This window comes from Rhinoderma darwinii, chromosome 13 (assembly GCF_050947455.1).
Source record: "Rhinoderma darwinii isolate aRhiDar2 chromosome 13, aRhiDar2.hap1, whole genome shotgun sequence".
NCBI lineage: Eukaryota > Metazoa > Chordata > Amphibia > Anura > Rhinodermatidae > Rhinoderma > Rhinoderma darwinii.
In genome coordinates, this window is record NC_134699.1 from 54,152,581 (window position 1) to 54,169,186 (window position 16,606).

General features: G+C 43.9%; 1 protein-coding gene across 3 annotated transcripts in view; it reads right to left on the reverse strand.

Moving 5' to 3' along the window:
- The window catches only part of ASPSCR1 (ASPSCR1 tether for SLC2A4, UBX domain containing), a 40,070-nt gene that overhangs the window by 13,015 nt on the left and 10,449 nt on the right, over nt 1-16,606 (reverse strand). For all 3 annotated transcript variants that reach the window (XM_075846225.1, XM_075846226.1, XM_075846227.1), the window contains exons 9-12: nt 15,014-15,095; nt 5,820-5,886; nt 5,672-5,734; nt 2,655-2,707 (exon numbers count right to left, since the gene is read on the reverse strand). In XM_075846225.1, the coding sequence (XP_075702340.1) occupies nt 2,655-2,707; nt 5,672-5,734; nt 5,820-5,886; nt 15,014-15,095 (265 nt within the window). The remainder of the gene's footprint in view (nt 1-2,654; nt 2,708-5,671; nt 5,735-5,819; nt 5,887-15,013; nt 15,096-16,606) is intronic.

Sequence of the window (16,606 nt, forward strand, 5' to 3'; positions counted from 1 at the left end):
AGGACGCGATGTCTATTCACAATCCCGACACTTCGGTAACGTTTGTGTGGTACTTACAGCAGAGCAAAGCGTAATCTCGCTGTAACCTGTCATTTACAGAGTGATCTCGCGAGATTACGCTTTGCTCTGCTGTAAGTACCAAACGTTACCAAAGTGTCGGGATTGTGAATAGACATCACGTCCTGGCTGGAAGCGATGTGTATTCACTGTCAGGACACTTCAGTAACGTCAATGTGTGTGTATGTGACAGCACATAGTGAACAACGCAGGATCACTATGTGCTGATTACATGAATGGAGAGAAGTGTATGACGCCGATTGGTCACCGATTGGTCAGCGTCATAGACTTCTATCCACAACGCCCACATGGCCAAAAGTAAAAACACGCCCAGCGGGGCATTAAGAAGGCAATTAGCATAAAGCTAAAATCGCTCATAACTTGGTGAAAATAGATAATTTTTCTAAATAAAAAGCACTGCTGTCACCTACATTATAGCGCCGATCTCATTATGTAGGAGACAGGGCACTTAAAATGTGGTGACAGAGCCCCTTTAAAGGGGTTATCCCACTACAACAGGGTATCACTTATCCACAGGATAGGTAATAAGTGTTTGATCGCCGGGGTTTCCATCGCTGGGACCTCCACCAGTCAAGAGAACGGAGTCCCGAGTCCAATGTATGAACGGAGCGGCGGTCGTGCATGCCCACTGGCGCTCCATTTATTCTCTATGAGATTGCTGGAGATAGCCGAGCACTGTACTCGGAGGGATAACCCCTTTAAATAGAACCTGTTGGCAATGAGAAGCCGGCTAAAAGGTCTCAAAAAGCAGCATTTGGTGCCACAATCTAGAGATTCAAATGCAGATGCCAAACAAAGTCATTAAAATCTACTAGTCTGAAAAGGGTTAAAAAGCCAATGCTTAGACTATGGGACTCCATCAAACCACAGTTAGAGCCATTATTCACAAATGGAGAAAACTTGGAATAGTGGTGAAGCTAACCAGGAGTGGCCGACCTACCAAAACTTCGCCAAGAGCGCATCAAACACTCACCCAGGAGGTCACATGAGATCCCAGGTGAACATCTAAAAAACTGCAGGCCACACTTCCCTCAGATCAATGTAGACGATGCCACAATAAGACACTGGGCAAAAAATGGCATCCATGGTAGAGTTGTAAAGTGCAACGATGTAGAACACAAAGGCTTGTCTTGCATTTTCCGAAACGCACCTAGGTGACCCCCAAGACCTGGGATAATGTTCTATGGACTGAGGAGTCAAAGGTGGAACTTTTTAGAAGACATGGGTCTTCTGGCAAAAAGTTGGCGGTGGTAGTGTGGAAGTCCGAGGCTTTGCTTCTGCAGGACCTGGATGACTTGTCATAAATGATGGAACCATGGTACTGCCAAAAAGCTGGCACAACCAAATTATTAGGTTCAGGGGGCAGTTATTTTTACACATGGGTGATAAAAGTTTTCCGTAAATATTTGTTCTCAATAAATGCAATGTTTATTTAAAAGCTGCATTTTGTGTTTACTGGTGTGGTCTTTATCTTATAGTAAAATGAGTTGGATGATCTGAAACATTTAAACGTGCCAAATTAGCAAAAATAGAAAAAACATAGAAATAAAAATAAAATAAAAAAATCAGGCGAGGGGCAAATACTTTTTCACATCACTGAATTGGCATCACATTGTAGTCACTAGTCATTTGCTCTAGGTTACATATATGTTCATACAAATTATATTTGAACATATCTACACCCACAGATGACCTAAAGGATCATTATAGCGTAACCCATAAAACGGCATATTAAAAGCAGCCCCGCTCTCACTTTACAATGATTTATTTGGCCTCTTGGCTGACAGAATAGGTCTCCTCTGTTTTGAAGATCCATGTGTATGGCTTAATACTTGTAACGCCAGTGGTGGGTTCCACTCCTGCCAGCGGTCCCCGCCGCCAGGTTTCGTACCTTGCCTGGCGGCCTGTCCCTCCTCCAAACCGCCGGCATCTGCTTGTATCCCCTGCTTGCGCCCACTCTCTTCTTAGTGCGTGTGCCGGCTATCTACTAAAGGACCAGAGCGAACTAAATTAAAAAATGTCTCACCAACCACTGTTAACCCCCCAGAAATATTTTTGCCACCATCACTAGTCACCAGGTGCCTAGGCAATATTGGAACAACCTGGTGTTATCCAGCGAAGGTTCCTGTATGCATCTTTTTCCTGTCTGCTATGGCTATCAGTTATCAGCCTGTATCCACTAGTCCACTGCCAGCCTGCATCCAGTCCGCTGTTGCTTTCTGTGGTCAGCCTGTATCCGGTCCACAGTTGCTATCTGTTATCTGCCAATGTCCAGCCACCCGCTACCTACCTGTGACCAGCGATCTGCTATCAGCTTCCATACTGCCAGTCTCGGGTCTGTTTGGCCAGCAGCTACTCAGCCGGAACCACCTCAAGAGGTAGCGACCTGGTAGCCTCCCCGCAGCGAAGACCAGATCCCTGTATAGGAGTTAAAGTGTGGAGACCCGGGAGGCTACTTAGATAACGTCCTTAGAGGTGGTCCTTAGCCAAACCGGTGAAGTAGTCCAGTGGGTCCACAAACCTGCTGGTGGTAACAATACTCACATGGAGGCAGTAATATGTGAAGTCTCACTCACCTGGTAAAGAGTTAGGGAATCCTCATTTAGCTCAGTCCTGGGAGGAGTAATAACTGCAACAAAAACATCAATAGTGTTACAGAAAGGAGTTTGGGACATTGATACAGCCTTATGAGCAAAAGGTGCTGCTCCATTACTCTAAAGGAACCTGTAAGGGCTCATTCAGACCAGCGTGAATAACGTCCGTGTTACAGCCGTTAAACGGCCGTCACGTGGACTCATGTATTTCAATGGGGCCGTTTCTATGACCCTTGTTTCAACGGAGCATGTGAAGAGTCCAAGAAAAAATAGGCCATGTCCTATTTTTTGGACTTCACGCACCCCCCCCCCCCCCATAGACTCTAGTCTATGGGGGATGTGTGATAACGCATGCAATTTTTCACGTCCGAGGTTGGCCACGCTCGTATGAATGTAGCCTAACAGGGCAAGAAAGGGGACATCCTCCAGTGACACTGACATTTAACTAGGGAATTGTTATTTGTGCACTTCTATCTACAGTCATATGAAAATATATTAAAGGGGTTGTCTCATAAAAGGTAACTTCTGCCCTATTAGAGCGTATTGATGTCATAAAGTGGGTCCCCTGCTCAAGACCGTATTATATGGGCAGCAATTGAATTGAATGGACACCTGTTACACCACATTTCCCCTGTGGCAGCCTGGTGGTAACAGCTGATCGCCGAGGGTATGAGCAGATCACCGCACCAGTTTTTTTTTAAAACATTAACATCTTCGTAAGTTACTTATAATGAGAGGGTGGCAGCTTAAAATACAATCTAATCTCAAAATTTGTTACTATTATTATGTTTTTTAACAAAAGAAATTACTTAATTGAATATTTTAAATCCACATTGTTGTAGTTGTGTGCTGAAAAAGGTCTCAGATTATCAGTTTCTACATTACCAGATGAAAGTATTTTCAGAGTACATTTTTCTTATTCCTCAAATGGACACTAACTGTTCAAACAACTTATGCTGATCTAATAGTATACCCGATATATATTAGCTTTGTAATGTATTGTTAGAATGTAGTTGTTTAAAGAGGCTCTGTCACCACATTATAAATTCCCTATCTCATACATAAGGAGATCGGCGCTATAATGTAGGTGACAGCAGTGCTTTTTATTTAATAAAACGATCTATTTTCACCACTTTATTAGCGTTTTTAGATTTATGCTAATGAGTTGCTTAATGCCCAAGTGGGCGTGTTTTCACTTTAGACCAAGTGGGCGTTGTACAGAGGAGTGTACGACGCTGACCAATCAGAGACCAATCAGCCTCATGCACTCCTTTCCATTCATTTACTCAGCGCATAGGGATCCTTTTAGATCACTATGTGCTGTCTTATACTGACACATTAACAATACTGAAGTGTTTAGACAGTGAATAGACATTCCACGGGATGTCTATTCACAATCTCTGCACTTCGTTACTGTTTCTATGGTAGTTAAGCCGAGGAAGCATAATCTCGTTGTAACCTGTCATCTACAGCGTAATCTCGCGAGATCACGATTCCTCTGCTATAACTACCACAGACAGAGTAACGAAGTGCAGGGATTGTGAATAGACACCCCGTGGAATGTCTATTCACTGTCTAAACACTTCAGTATTGTTAATGTGTTAGTATAAGACAGCGCATAGCGATCTAAAAGGATCCCTATGCGCTGAGTAAATGAATGGAGAGGAGTACATGAGGCTGATTGGTCATCGATTGGTCAGCGTCATATACTCCCCTGTACAACGCCCACTTGGTCTAAAGTGAAAATACGCCCACTTGGGCATTAAGCAACTCATTAGCATAAATCTAAAAAACGCTAATAAAGTGGTAAAAATAGATAGTTTTTTAAAATAAAAAGCATTACTGTCACCTACATTATAGCGCCCATCTCCTTATGTATGAGATAGGGCACTTATAATGTGGTGACAGAGCCTCTTTAAGCCATGCAAATTCTGTGTGAAGTTACTGCCACTAGGTGTCTCCCTTCCTGTAATCTGCTGTCCCCCCCTCTGTTGTCAAGCATTGTCCATCCCTGGTTACAGAGCAGACTTGATGGACTGCAGAAGGCGGGGGTGTGTTTCTTCACTGCCTGCCATTAGAAGTTTATGGAGGGAGAGGGGGGAGCAGATCACAGACAGCGTGCCCATAGAAGTCTACAAAGGGGAGGGGGGGAGGGGAGGAGGGGACAGAAAAAAACCGCAGACATAGAGACACAGAGGGGAGCAGGACCAAAGTAAGAAAGATACACCCAGACATGCTGCAGCTTCTGGTAAGTGTAATGTCTCAACCCAGTGCTGGATTCTCAGCTACACTGATCATAACTGCTGTATAATGTCCTTTATGTTGCTGCAGCTTCTATATATGATAGATAGATACATAAATATAGGAGAGCAGGATTCTCCTCTTCCATGTGTGCATTGTACAGGAGACATGATAGCCATTACGCTTCACCCACTGGCTCATAGACAACTGAGATTTAGAGAAAGAGAGAGCCTGCAGAGGGGAAAACTGCTAAATAATGAAGAATACAAGTCATATAATGGCCAGAAATAGTGTTATACCTCATGTATGCACATATGACAGAGCTTATTCTAAAAAAATTACCTTTAAAGTTAGGTACGCTTTAATGATTTTTAGCCACGTTCTGTTCTCATTGGTATGTCACCCATAAGAGCCCCCCCTAAATTCTTGTTACTGAAGATTCACAGTGGCTAAGTGCACCGCTAACCTATTTCCCCCTTTCATCTGCTTATTCACTTTGGATGAAGTTACAGAGAAAGGGACTGATAGATGGTCAAAAAAGGACTATCATAGAGACTATCTGACATTCCTGGACTCTTCAGTAAGGAACGAGGTAGAAGTCGGACAATCACATTTCCTGTCATTTGCAGCAAAGTGCAAGGACTTCAGCTCAGTAACATGGCAGATAATACACCACCCAAAGCTATAAAACAGTATATAAAACCAGTCTTGCAGATTGTTAGGTCGCACTAGGAGCACATGTGATGGTATTGACATACATAGGTAGAATGGGATCTCCGGTTCTTCCAGGTGGCTCGACACAAACTCCCGCACTGCACCAACTGCATGAGAAAGTAAATAACCATCAGCATTTCAATAAAGTGAAAGACGAGCGGAGTAAACATTTAAGGAAAGCTAGTCACATACTTGTTTCTGATGCACGGAAAAAACCCTGCAGGATATGGCGGTCTGGGAAGAGGACCCGAAGGACAACCTGTAAAAATAACCGGCATGACCAATGAGATCATGTCCTGCAAGTTTAGATGCCGCAATTTAGACTCCTCTTTCTTTTGTCTATTGAGGTGCTAAATGGGTTAAAATAACATTCTGCACGGCGTAAAAATGACGTCAATGGTTTTAAAAATAGACTGCATCTCAGTTATAAAGTAGCGTGACCTTCTAATACCCAGCAAGTAGAGCTGTAATCCTCATATACAGGACTGTCGCTGGACTGGTGGTCCTCATGCAGGAGGAGAAGAGAACTTAGGATATATACGGAAACCGCCATTTACTTCAATGTATGGTGACCAACGTTCTTGGGATCTCCCGTTTTTTAGTTTTTTCATTGTCGTATTCAAAGAGAGTCATAACTTTTTCATTTTTTTATCGACATAGCTGTATGGGGGTCTTTGTTTTAATGGTACCATTTTGAGCTAGTTCATTGATTTAACCTTTTTTTGGGGAGGATGGGGGGAAAAAACAGCAGTTCCGCAATAGTTTTAAAAATCGTCCCATTCCAAGGGTCATAACTTTTTTTGTTTTTCATCGATGTAGCCATAGGTGGGCTTGTTTATTTGCGGGACAAGATGTAGTTTTCATGGGTACCAGTATGGGGTACATGGGACTTCTTAATTAACATGGATTACATTTTTTGGGGAAGGGGGATATAAGAAAAAAAAAATAATAATAAAATAAGCAATTTCGTCGCCTTTTTTTTTTTACACATTTTATGGGAAAAATATTTTTCTTATTTTTTTACTCTGCAGTTTTTAAATTTGTTTTATTTGACATAATTTTTTTTTTTTTTAGCCCCACTTAGGGACTTCACAATGCGATCTTTTAATCGCTTATATAATGCTTTGGTATACTCCGTATGCCAAAGCATTACTACCTGTCAGTGTAAAACTTGCACGTCCACTAGGCATATAGTCATGGAAGGCCTGGGGCAACCGTTCAGAGTCCTGCATTTGCCGGCCACCGATGGGTTGGAGAGGCAGCCCCCTCCCTCTGTAAACCCCTTAGATGCTGTGGTTGCGATTAACCACGGCATCGAAGGGGTTAAACAGTTCATGGTTGTCAGTACAGGAGCGGCTGCCAACAGCCGAGCACCCGTGCCGAGCTTATGCGCCGTTAAGAGGCTTGTGCATCAGAGTAAGGCCCCCGAGTGACTGCCGTGAAAAGGCGTATTGGCCTTGTTATATATTCTATTTGGGTGCTAGTTATTTATATCCATGTTCCTAAAAGCAGGGGGGACACCCCACATGGTCATCATTGCAGCTTTCATATGGGTTATGTCCCAGACTTCCTAGATTCCTTCTCTCAGCAGCCTAGTTTATGTAGTAATCTATCCCTTGGTCCTCTATCACTGAATGACGAGGCAGACCTGGTCTGGAAAAGCCAAGGGACAATCTCTCAGGGAGTTAGCAGCAGCCATACTGGTTGTCACCCTATTTTCACAGAAACAAATCTAGTCAAGAAATAGATGAATGGAGATTAACAACATAACAGAGGATAGCAACTCGAGAAAATTAGATATAAGACCTGTGAACTAAGGTGGCCATACACTTGAACACTCGTTCTGTCGACAGCTACTCCTCTCGATTCCCCCACACACAAGCATTTTTGGTCTAGTGTTCATGTGGTTTCAATGGAGTGAGGGGAGTACGCCGCTGTCAGCCTCCTCTGGCAGCGACTTATCTCCGGCAAAATCCGCTCCATCGTGAGTGATTGGGCATGTAAACGAGCACCGATCACCGATACAGCTCGCTGATCAGCGCTCGTTTGCTCCTTTCACAAGGAGCTATGTATGGGGACGAGCACTCGTCCCTATATGTTTCTATCTTGTCGGCAGCACGTCTCCCTTTTTACACAGGAAGATGTGCTGCTGACAACGGTTATATTTTTGGCTGCATATACGATACGATCAGCCGATCAACGAGCGTTTGCTTGATCATGGGCTGATCGTTGCCCTGTTTACACTCCCAATGATCGGGAACGGGCGCTCAGAATGCTCGTTTGCCAGATTGTTTACCTGTGTAAAAGGACCTTCACATGCCTGATCGATCTCTTTCCCGATATTTACTGATGCAAAGTCAGTGGGTTTGTCCGACTGTCATCTAATGTGTATGGGCACCTGTACCTCTGCTGTACCGTACACCAGCAATAGTTGGCCTGAAAGGATGTTCAGTTAAACTCTAAGTCTGGTCCAGTATTCCTGCTAATCTCAGTTGAGAAAAACAGCCCAATGTCAGATCAGCAGGACATCACCAACAGATAAGCAGTTTTTGGGTCCCAACCTTAAAGGTCCTTTTACACAGAACGCTCGTTGCCAATAATTGCCCTGTGTAAACAGGGCAGCGATCAGCTGATGACCGAGCAAACAATCGTTCATCAGCTGATCATATCGTTTAAAAAAACTGAAATATTATCGTTGTTGGCAGCACATCTCCCTGTGTAAACATGGAGACGCGCTGCCGACATGATAACGTATGAGGACAAGCGATCATGGTAACAAGTGCTCGCTACCACACATAGCTCATTGTGACAGGAGCAAACAAGCGCCGATCAACGAGCTCTCTTGTTGATCGGCGCTCGTTGAATCGACAAAAACTGGCCGATATAATAGGGCCTTTAGTGTAAAGTGGGGGAGCAGTAGGAAATCGGCATAAATGTGTTGGCAGAGGCTTGAGTCTATGTGCACAAGTATTTTAAAAACAACCAATTATCCATAAAATGAAATATTCCGGTACCCTGCAAGACCCAGACGTGCCTGTTTTTAGTAAATAAGCCGCCCCATTTGGATTATATTAGACCATTATTGTACATAACTTCTATTTTAACAAGGCCATTGCTATAATGTATATACACCATTATCTTCTTATGCCTTTGTCAAGGGAAGATTGCTAACCTGTCTAGACGGAAAGCATTCACACAAACTAGAAGCAATATCTTGTCAAATCCTACATGAAAGGACAACGTGGGAGGAAACATGACAGGACTTATCAGCAGAGAACAAATCACTACATGACACATAATAAAAAATGGAATTTGTTTCACGGTGACTTCACAGATTAAATCCTTATATCAGGCTTAAACGGTGCTAGATCCAGTCAGTAAAATCCGGTCTCTATATGAAGCCCCATCATTCTCCACATGTAAGGACTCATTCACACAAGAGTATTTGATCCAGATAGTGATCACAGGAGAAGCAAGAAGGAAACATTTTCTAAACTAAAAGGATTTTTCGGACCTCCGTAAAAAGAGATACACAGTGAGATTTCACTGGCACCTATGGTCGGTGGTAGGGCCGACTCCAGGTTTATGTGGGCCCTTTGGCGACACACTTAGTGGGCACCTTTGCGGGGGAACTCACGGCGGCAGTAAAACGGGAGTTTGTGCCCCCATATAGAAGTTAGGCCCTGTTTATGCCCCCATATAGAAGTTAGGCTTTGAGCGGCAGCAACGCTCTGGCCTGGGATTCCGGTCCAGCAGGAGAACCTTACGTCACTGTCCATATATGGACAGAGACGTCAGGGGCTCCCTCTAGAAACTGAATCTCAGGCCAGAGCGTCGGTAACGCCCTGGCCAGAGATTCCACTCCTGGAGGAGCCAAGACGGCAGCGTAAACCACCCGGTGGCCGAGTAGGCCCCCCCAAGGGTAGTGGGCCCCGGCCCTGGTCAGTGGGCACAGCGAGGTCTTTCATAAGTCAATATTAGTGTTACTCAGTCTGTAATACTAAGTAGTGGTCCACATATACGGATGGTGCTCACCTGGCTCAGACATAGCACTGTTCCACTTTATTAATTAAGAATATTTGACCATTTTCTGTATACAGCAGTTATGCAGACCTCCGTGCCAGACTACAAAGAAAACCTGTGTGCAGTCTGATTCTGCAGTCATACTCCTTTCTACCAGTCCTCTACTTCTTGCTAACATAAGATTGAAGGGAGCAACACATGATTGCTGGATCAGACTACACAGGGTTATGTTGAATTGGTGAACATACCCAGTATTGGCTACAAAATGCATGATAAAACTGCACTGTGAAAACAAGACACTCACGATGGAGCGGATTTTGCATAAGTGGGTTGAGCAGTCCATTCAAAATCAGTGGTCTATGGCACAAAATACAGACTAAAGACCCTTTTACACGACCAACGATTGGGTGAACAAGTGCTCGTACGAACGCCCGTTCCTGATCATTGCCCTCTGTAAACCCGGCAGCAATCACAAAAGAGCAAACGATCGTTCATCAAGGGATGTGCTGCCGACAAGATGCAAATGCATTGGGACAAACATTCATATTAACGATCGTCCCCCCACCCCATACTTGCGATCATTGCTTCATTTTAATGGCGCAAATTAGCACCAATCACCATGCTGTGTTGTACATTGTGGATCTGCCAGTGTAAAAGGATCTTTAACCCCTTCCCCTTGCTTGCATTCTGGGCCCTAATGACCATGCCATTTTTTACGTTTTTCCATCGTCACATTCCAAGGGCTATAACTTTTTTATTTTTGCGTCGACGTAGCTGTGTAAGGTCTTGCTTTTTGCGGGACAAGTTGTATTTTTTAATAGCACCATTTTGGGATACATATTATATATTGATTAACTTTTATGAACTTTTTTTTTAGGGGGGGGGGAATAGAAAAAAAAAATTACATTTCGCCACTCTTTTTTGCGTCCTAAATCTACGCCGTTTACCGTGTGACATAAATGCTTTATGATTGCAACGATACCAAATTTGTATAGATTTTGTATGCTTTACTACTTACACTGTAAAAACACCTTTTTTTTCAAAATTATTTGTTTTTGTGTCCATACTTGAAGAGGCGTAACTTTTTTATTGTTCCGTCGATGCAGTTCTGGCATGATCTAGCAGGCATTCACTACAGGCAGACCTGGGGGCCTTTATTAGGCCCCCGGCTGCCATCGGAGACACAGACATTCTGTGATCTTATCGCCGGTGGGATGAGAGAGGGAGCTCCCTCCCGCTCTCCAAAACCACTTTGATGCGGCGCTCGCTATTGAGCGCCACATCTGAGGGGTTAAACGGATGAGATCGATACTAATATCGATCTCACCCGGTCGAGCAGGGACGCCCCCAGCCCTCCGATACCTCTGGTAGCTGAGAGCAGGGAGATTTAACGGCTCCCTGCTCTGTTTATTTATTCTGATGCAGCGCCGTGAAAACGCGTATGCATCAGAATAAAGCCCATTAGTGGCCGCCGTGAAAAGGCCATATTGGCGGTAACTAACGGGTTAAAGTGCAGAGCCTTTTATTCCAACTTTCGTACTGTTTCAGGCTTGTTCACCCTCATCAGTGAAAGATATAGATTCCATGGCTCAAAGGAGAACGGATTAGGGAGCAACCAGACACTAGATTCCCAAAGGAAGAGATCATAAACATAACCCCCATTTCTTCATTATTACTAATCTCTCTTTCCCCGGAGTGTTTCATTAAGAGCCACTTCGCCGACCCGTTTCCTAAAAATAACCTTTTTTCCTGATGATTCTCACTTTATCCATAGGGGGATAATCAGTAACGGCCTCAATTATGGGAAGTGCTTAGTAGGTAAATACAAACTTTCCACTAAATCCAGATCAAAGCATATTTGTGCACTGGGAGTCTTCATTCTCTGACCATTACAGTCGCACTTTGTTACTGCCTGATAAAAATCTCTTTCACAATTTTGGAATTTGGATCACGTTCCTGACAAACACTACACGAATTATTAAAGGACCAGTGAAGAAAAAAAAAAAAATCAAAGTCAGCTCAATAAAAGGAAAACGAATAAACTGTATCAATATGGCACATATAGGAATCCCACTAATATCTTTATGACATTCAGACGACGGACATACATTTTATATGTAGGCAAGTATACACTAAGGAGATTGTACAAAACTTTCAGCAGTCCTGGGGCGGAGATTACTTCTATATATACACAGATTGGGACAGGCTCTTATTCGCACCGAGCTCCACTTACCCATATACAACACTTATCGCCAGGTAACTTGTGGTTATTGGGATCTACGAGCACTTCTGACTATGTATAAAATGCTGCTTAATATCCGCCGCGTTCTATTCCAGCACTTTATAGAGGAAACATCTGTATCTCACATTTGATTGCGACACTTACAGCCGAATGCTATAAAACCGGCCTGACGGAAATACAGCATTGAGAGTATGAAATACCCTTTTAGATGGCCATATAAAAAGCTATTTTTCGCCCCACGGTGGCAAGTCAAGCCAAGTATGGGGAGAACAGGATGAAAAATCTCTTTACAATGATCTCAACCTCCTCCCAACGTACACGTTAAATGTGTCCACGGGACTCCTATAGCCTGATGGAGGACAATAAAGTGCCCTTTCGGCCTCCATCGGGCTAGTATACTTTTTTTAGGAGGTATGGAATAGCATATTCCCCAAAAACGTATACCATATGGTATACTTCTTTTTAACATAGCGGCCTACGAGCGATGTATGCTACTGTATGGCAGACGTCACAGGCATTCGCTAAATAAATAAGTCATGATCTTTTTATGATGTATACATTAAAACGGATGCCATTATAGCCTATGGGTGACCAACAGTGGCATCCGACATCCATAGGCGATTGCATCTGGGTTATTGTTTCTGTTTAACATATACGTTATGCGTAGGGTCATGAGAGTTTATGACGTACACGTTAAATGGATTACAGAATAGTCTATGGGTGACGGATGCAACTTATACGTCGGGAGCTTTTCCTGAGGGTATACGTTAAACGTGCGTCGAAAATGAGGTGTGAATGGGGCCTAAGAAAATACCCAATAGGTGAAATGGTTCCAAGATGCCTCAGTTCAATAGTGAGTGAATTCATTTGTCTCCACCGTGGCGGGGAAAAATCCTAAAGCTGGCCGTACACATCAAAACCGAGCTCGCCAATTTCATCAGTATCTACCAACAATATAGAGACCTATGTATATAGAGACCTATGTATATAGAGACCTATGTATATAGAGACCTATGTGTCCTGCCAAGATAAACCCGTAGAATCTATCGCAACCGGGATTTGTCTCCATAGGAGATAAGCAGCAACAGAAATGTCTGGCAGCTGCTAATCTCTACACAGTCATCCTTACTGAATCATCATACCTGACCTGCCACGCTAAATGGGCCTGTATATAGAGAAGCCGGGGAATGGTCAATGAAGATGGTGCGAGATTAGAAAAAAAGAAGGCTGCTTTCTTTTTTTTTTTCAAGAAACAGCGCCACCCTTGTCCATGGGCTGTGTCCAGTATTGCCACTGCCATATAAGTGGATGGGGATAAATTGTAATACCAGAAAAGACCTAACAGTACCATCACAACTAAGAAATGCTAAAAATAGTACACAACCAAATGATTTGTATTTTTTCAGAAGCAACGACCTCACATACTTTTTCTGTTTGGTTGAGCACAGGCAGCTGTCTGGGGGATCATTAATCCCTATGTGATCGAGTGCTGGTTATATGCAGTCAGCAGTGGAAATCTAAGCCCGGATTCCCACAAGTGGGATACGCTGTGTAAAAACCGTGGTGCGTTTTTTCAAACTGAATTTCCACTGCGGATAATCCTGCTAGACATTAATTTGCCTACAACATATTGTAGGTACAGATCGTTCTGTTTCCACTTGTAAATAATGTAGCTACAGATATCACTGCCTCCCCGACTCCTTTTGTCAATAATGTAGATGTCAATAGTGCTGCCTCCTTGCCTCTCTCTAAATGATATAAACACAGATAGTAGAACCTTCTTTTCTGCCCTGCAGGTGTAGAACGGACAGATTAGGATTAGCACGAGTCCTGGCATACATCTATATACTGATAGTACACAGGCAGTTGTTAGGACATACCTAAGTATGCCCTAACAGGAAATATGGTCAGACAGCCCTGGGGTCCGTCAATAGACCCTGGGCTGTCTGCCCCTATATGGTATGTCCCTCAATCGCGTCACAGGGATTCCTTGTGACGCAATCCAAAAGGCATCCCCCTTCTCATTTACCCCTTGAACGCTGCGGTCCGCTTTGATCGCAGCATTAAGAGGAATAGCGGCGGAGAGGAGAGGTTTCTCTGATCTCCACCGTTAGAGCGGGGCTGCGGATGTGTAATACAGCCATAAGCGTGTGTGCACGGTCAGCATGAGGTGATGTGACCAGCGCTGCACTATTGAGCGGCAGCGCCGGCACTGAAGACAGAACATGGGGGTGTTTTGTAGTGCGTCCGCCATGTTCTGTCTTCAAGGCCGGCGCTCATTAGTGTAGCGCTGGTCGCATAATGTCATACTGACTGCGCACACAAACTTGTCAAGACTCAGGAGCGGGGCAATGGATGTATTACACAGCCGCAGCCCCGCTCTGACTACATTCATGTATTACAGCGCACAGCTTAGTATCAAAACACATGAAATAACGGTATTGATCCTCTTGAGGGTGTACGGTAACGAAACAGTGTCGAAATTTCGATGCATCGTGCATCCCTAAGTACAGATAGTCCGCAGGATATGCCATAAATGTCTCACAGGTGCGGGTCTCACCTATCCAGAGAACAGGGGGCCCCCAACCTCTATCCCTCTTGGTGAGGCGACAGCCAGATGCAGGCGAAGAATAAATGGAGACGTGGCTGCACGGCTTTCTCCCTTCACTTCTATCTGAGTTACGGAGACAGCCGAGCGAGCATCCTGTGGATATGTCATGAATGTCTGAGATAGGAATACCCCTTTAATGTCTGCAGCAAGCCACAGAATCTATCCAGATGTACAGGTAGTACAGAGTGTATCCGCTGCATCCTGCATGTCGACCTAATAAAGGGTCTTTCTTCTATTACAAAAAACATGCCCTAATAGGACGTATGACAACAACTATTGTGTCAGCTCAAAATATGCATTATGTAGAGCGGCTACGGCTCACCCATGGTCCATATACTGCTGGGACTGCATTGACAGGTGATGATGTGAAGCTTGATGTCAGCCACAATGTGTGTAATGCAGGGATCAACGATACTTGGGACTGCCATAGATCTGAATCTTGAAAATCCAAGACTGACACATTGATAGATTTAGAGAAGGACTGGGGATAAACAAGTTTGACGTTCCTACCTTTGGGTACCTCTCCAGTTTTTCCTTTATCTGCGCCTCCCTCAGAGCTTTGGTCATTAAAGGAGCTTCTTCCAGCCGCTTCCTGTTGAGAGAAATTACCAGAGGTCAGGGTTGTACCAGAATCGACAATTATCACCTATACACAGGATAGGTGGTAATTGTCTGATCACTGGGGGTCCCACCGATCGCTAAAATGGGGATCCAGATCCCTCAGTTCTTCCTCATTGCACACCCCGCAGTGAGGAGCTTGAATGGAGCGGTTGTTGAGCAAGCCACTCCATTCAATGTCTATGGGACCGGCGGAAACAGCCAAGCGATGTACTCAGCAGTTTCTTTCAGTCCCATAGAGTTTGGATGGAGTGGCAGCATGCATGCTCGACCATCCATTCAATGTCCTCCTAACTGCGGTAGAGCAATGAGGAGGAACAGGGGGGTTTGGGACCCCCACTCTCGCGATCGGTCAGGGACCCGGCAGTGGATAAGTGTCGATTCTGGGAATACCCCTTACAATCTGCTTAACAAAAAAAAAATCTAATGTATGGAGAGTGGCGTTAAATGCTAGCCAACATTCAGCGAGTGGGGGAAAATAGCGGTCCCCTAAAATCTAACGTTCTGCCTGAGTTGCCGTTCTCCGCACAGCGCCTGGATAGGAGTGCAGAGAAAAAGCTGAAGGGCCTCGGTCTATCTGATCAGCAGGTATCTAGGACCTGTCCTAGTATTATGTTGTCACATTGTTAATACCATAAAACCCCTTTAAGGAGCGCAGCTATATGGATAGTATACGGATGACACAAATCCATACAGCAGTGTAAATCGCCTATAATGCCATACGCGACCATGGATGCTGGATGTACAAATAAACTTTGGTGGATTTTCATTTTAGTACCAGTCATTCTTGAATACATTAATACAAAAAATATTGCTGAGTAAATCACTCATCTGTCTCTACACATGACATAAGACAGTTATAAAAAAATATTAGAACCATTTCCCATTATATGATTATAAGGGTATGTTCACACGCACTGTTTTCAGATGTAATTCTGGCGTTTTACGCCTCAAATTACGCCTGAAAAAACGGCTCCATTATGCCGACAAACATCTACCCATTGCTTTCAATGGGTTTTACGTGTTCTGTTACCACGAGGTGTTATTTTACGCGTCGCTGTCAAAATACGGCGTGTAAAAAGACGCCCGCGAAAAAGAAGTGCATGTCACTTCTTTGGACGTTTTTGGAGCCGTTTTTCATTGACTCCATTGAAAAACGGCTCCAATAACGTCCGTAAAATAAAAACGTCTCAAAATCAAAAGCTGTTTTCACCTGAAAACAGCTCCGTATTTTCAGACGTATTTTGCGTTTGCGTGTGAACATATACTTAAACTTAAAGCGTCTCTGTCACCACATTATAAGTGGCCTATCTTGTACATGATGTGATCGGCGCTGTAATGTGGATTACAGCAGTGTTTTTAATTTAAAAAAACTATCATTTTTGACGGAGTTATGACCTATATTAGCTTTATGATAATGAGTTTCTCAATGGACAGCTGGGCGTGTTTTACTTTTTACCAACTGGGCGTTGTACAGAGGAGTGT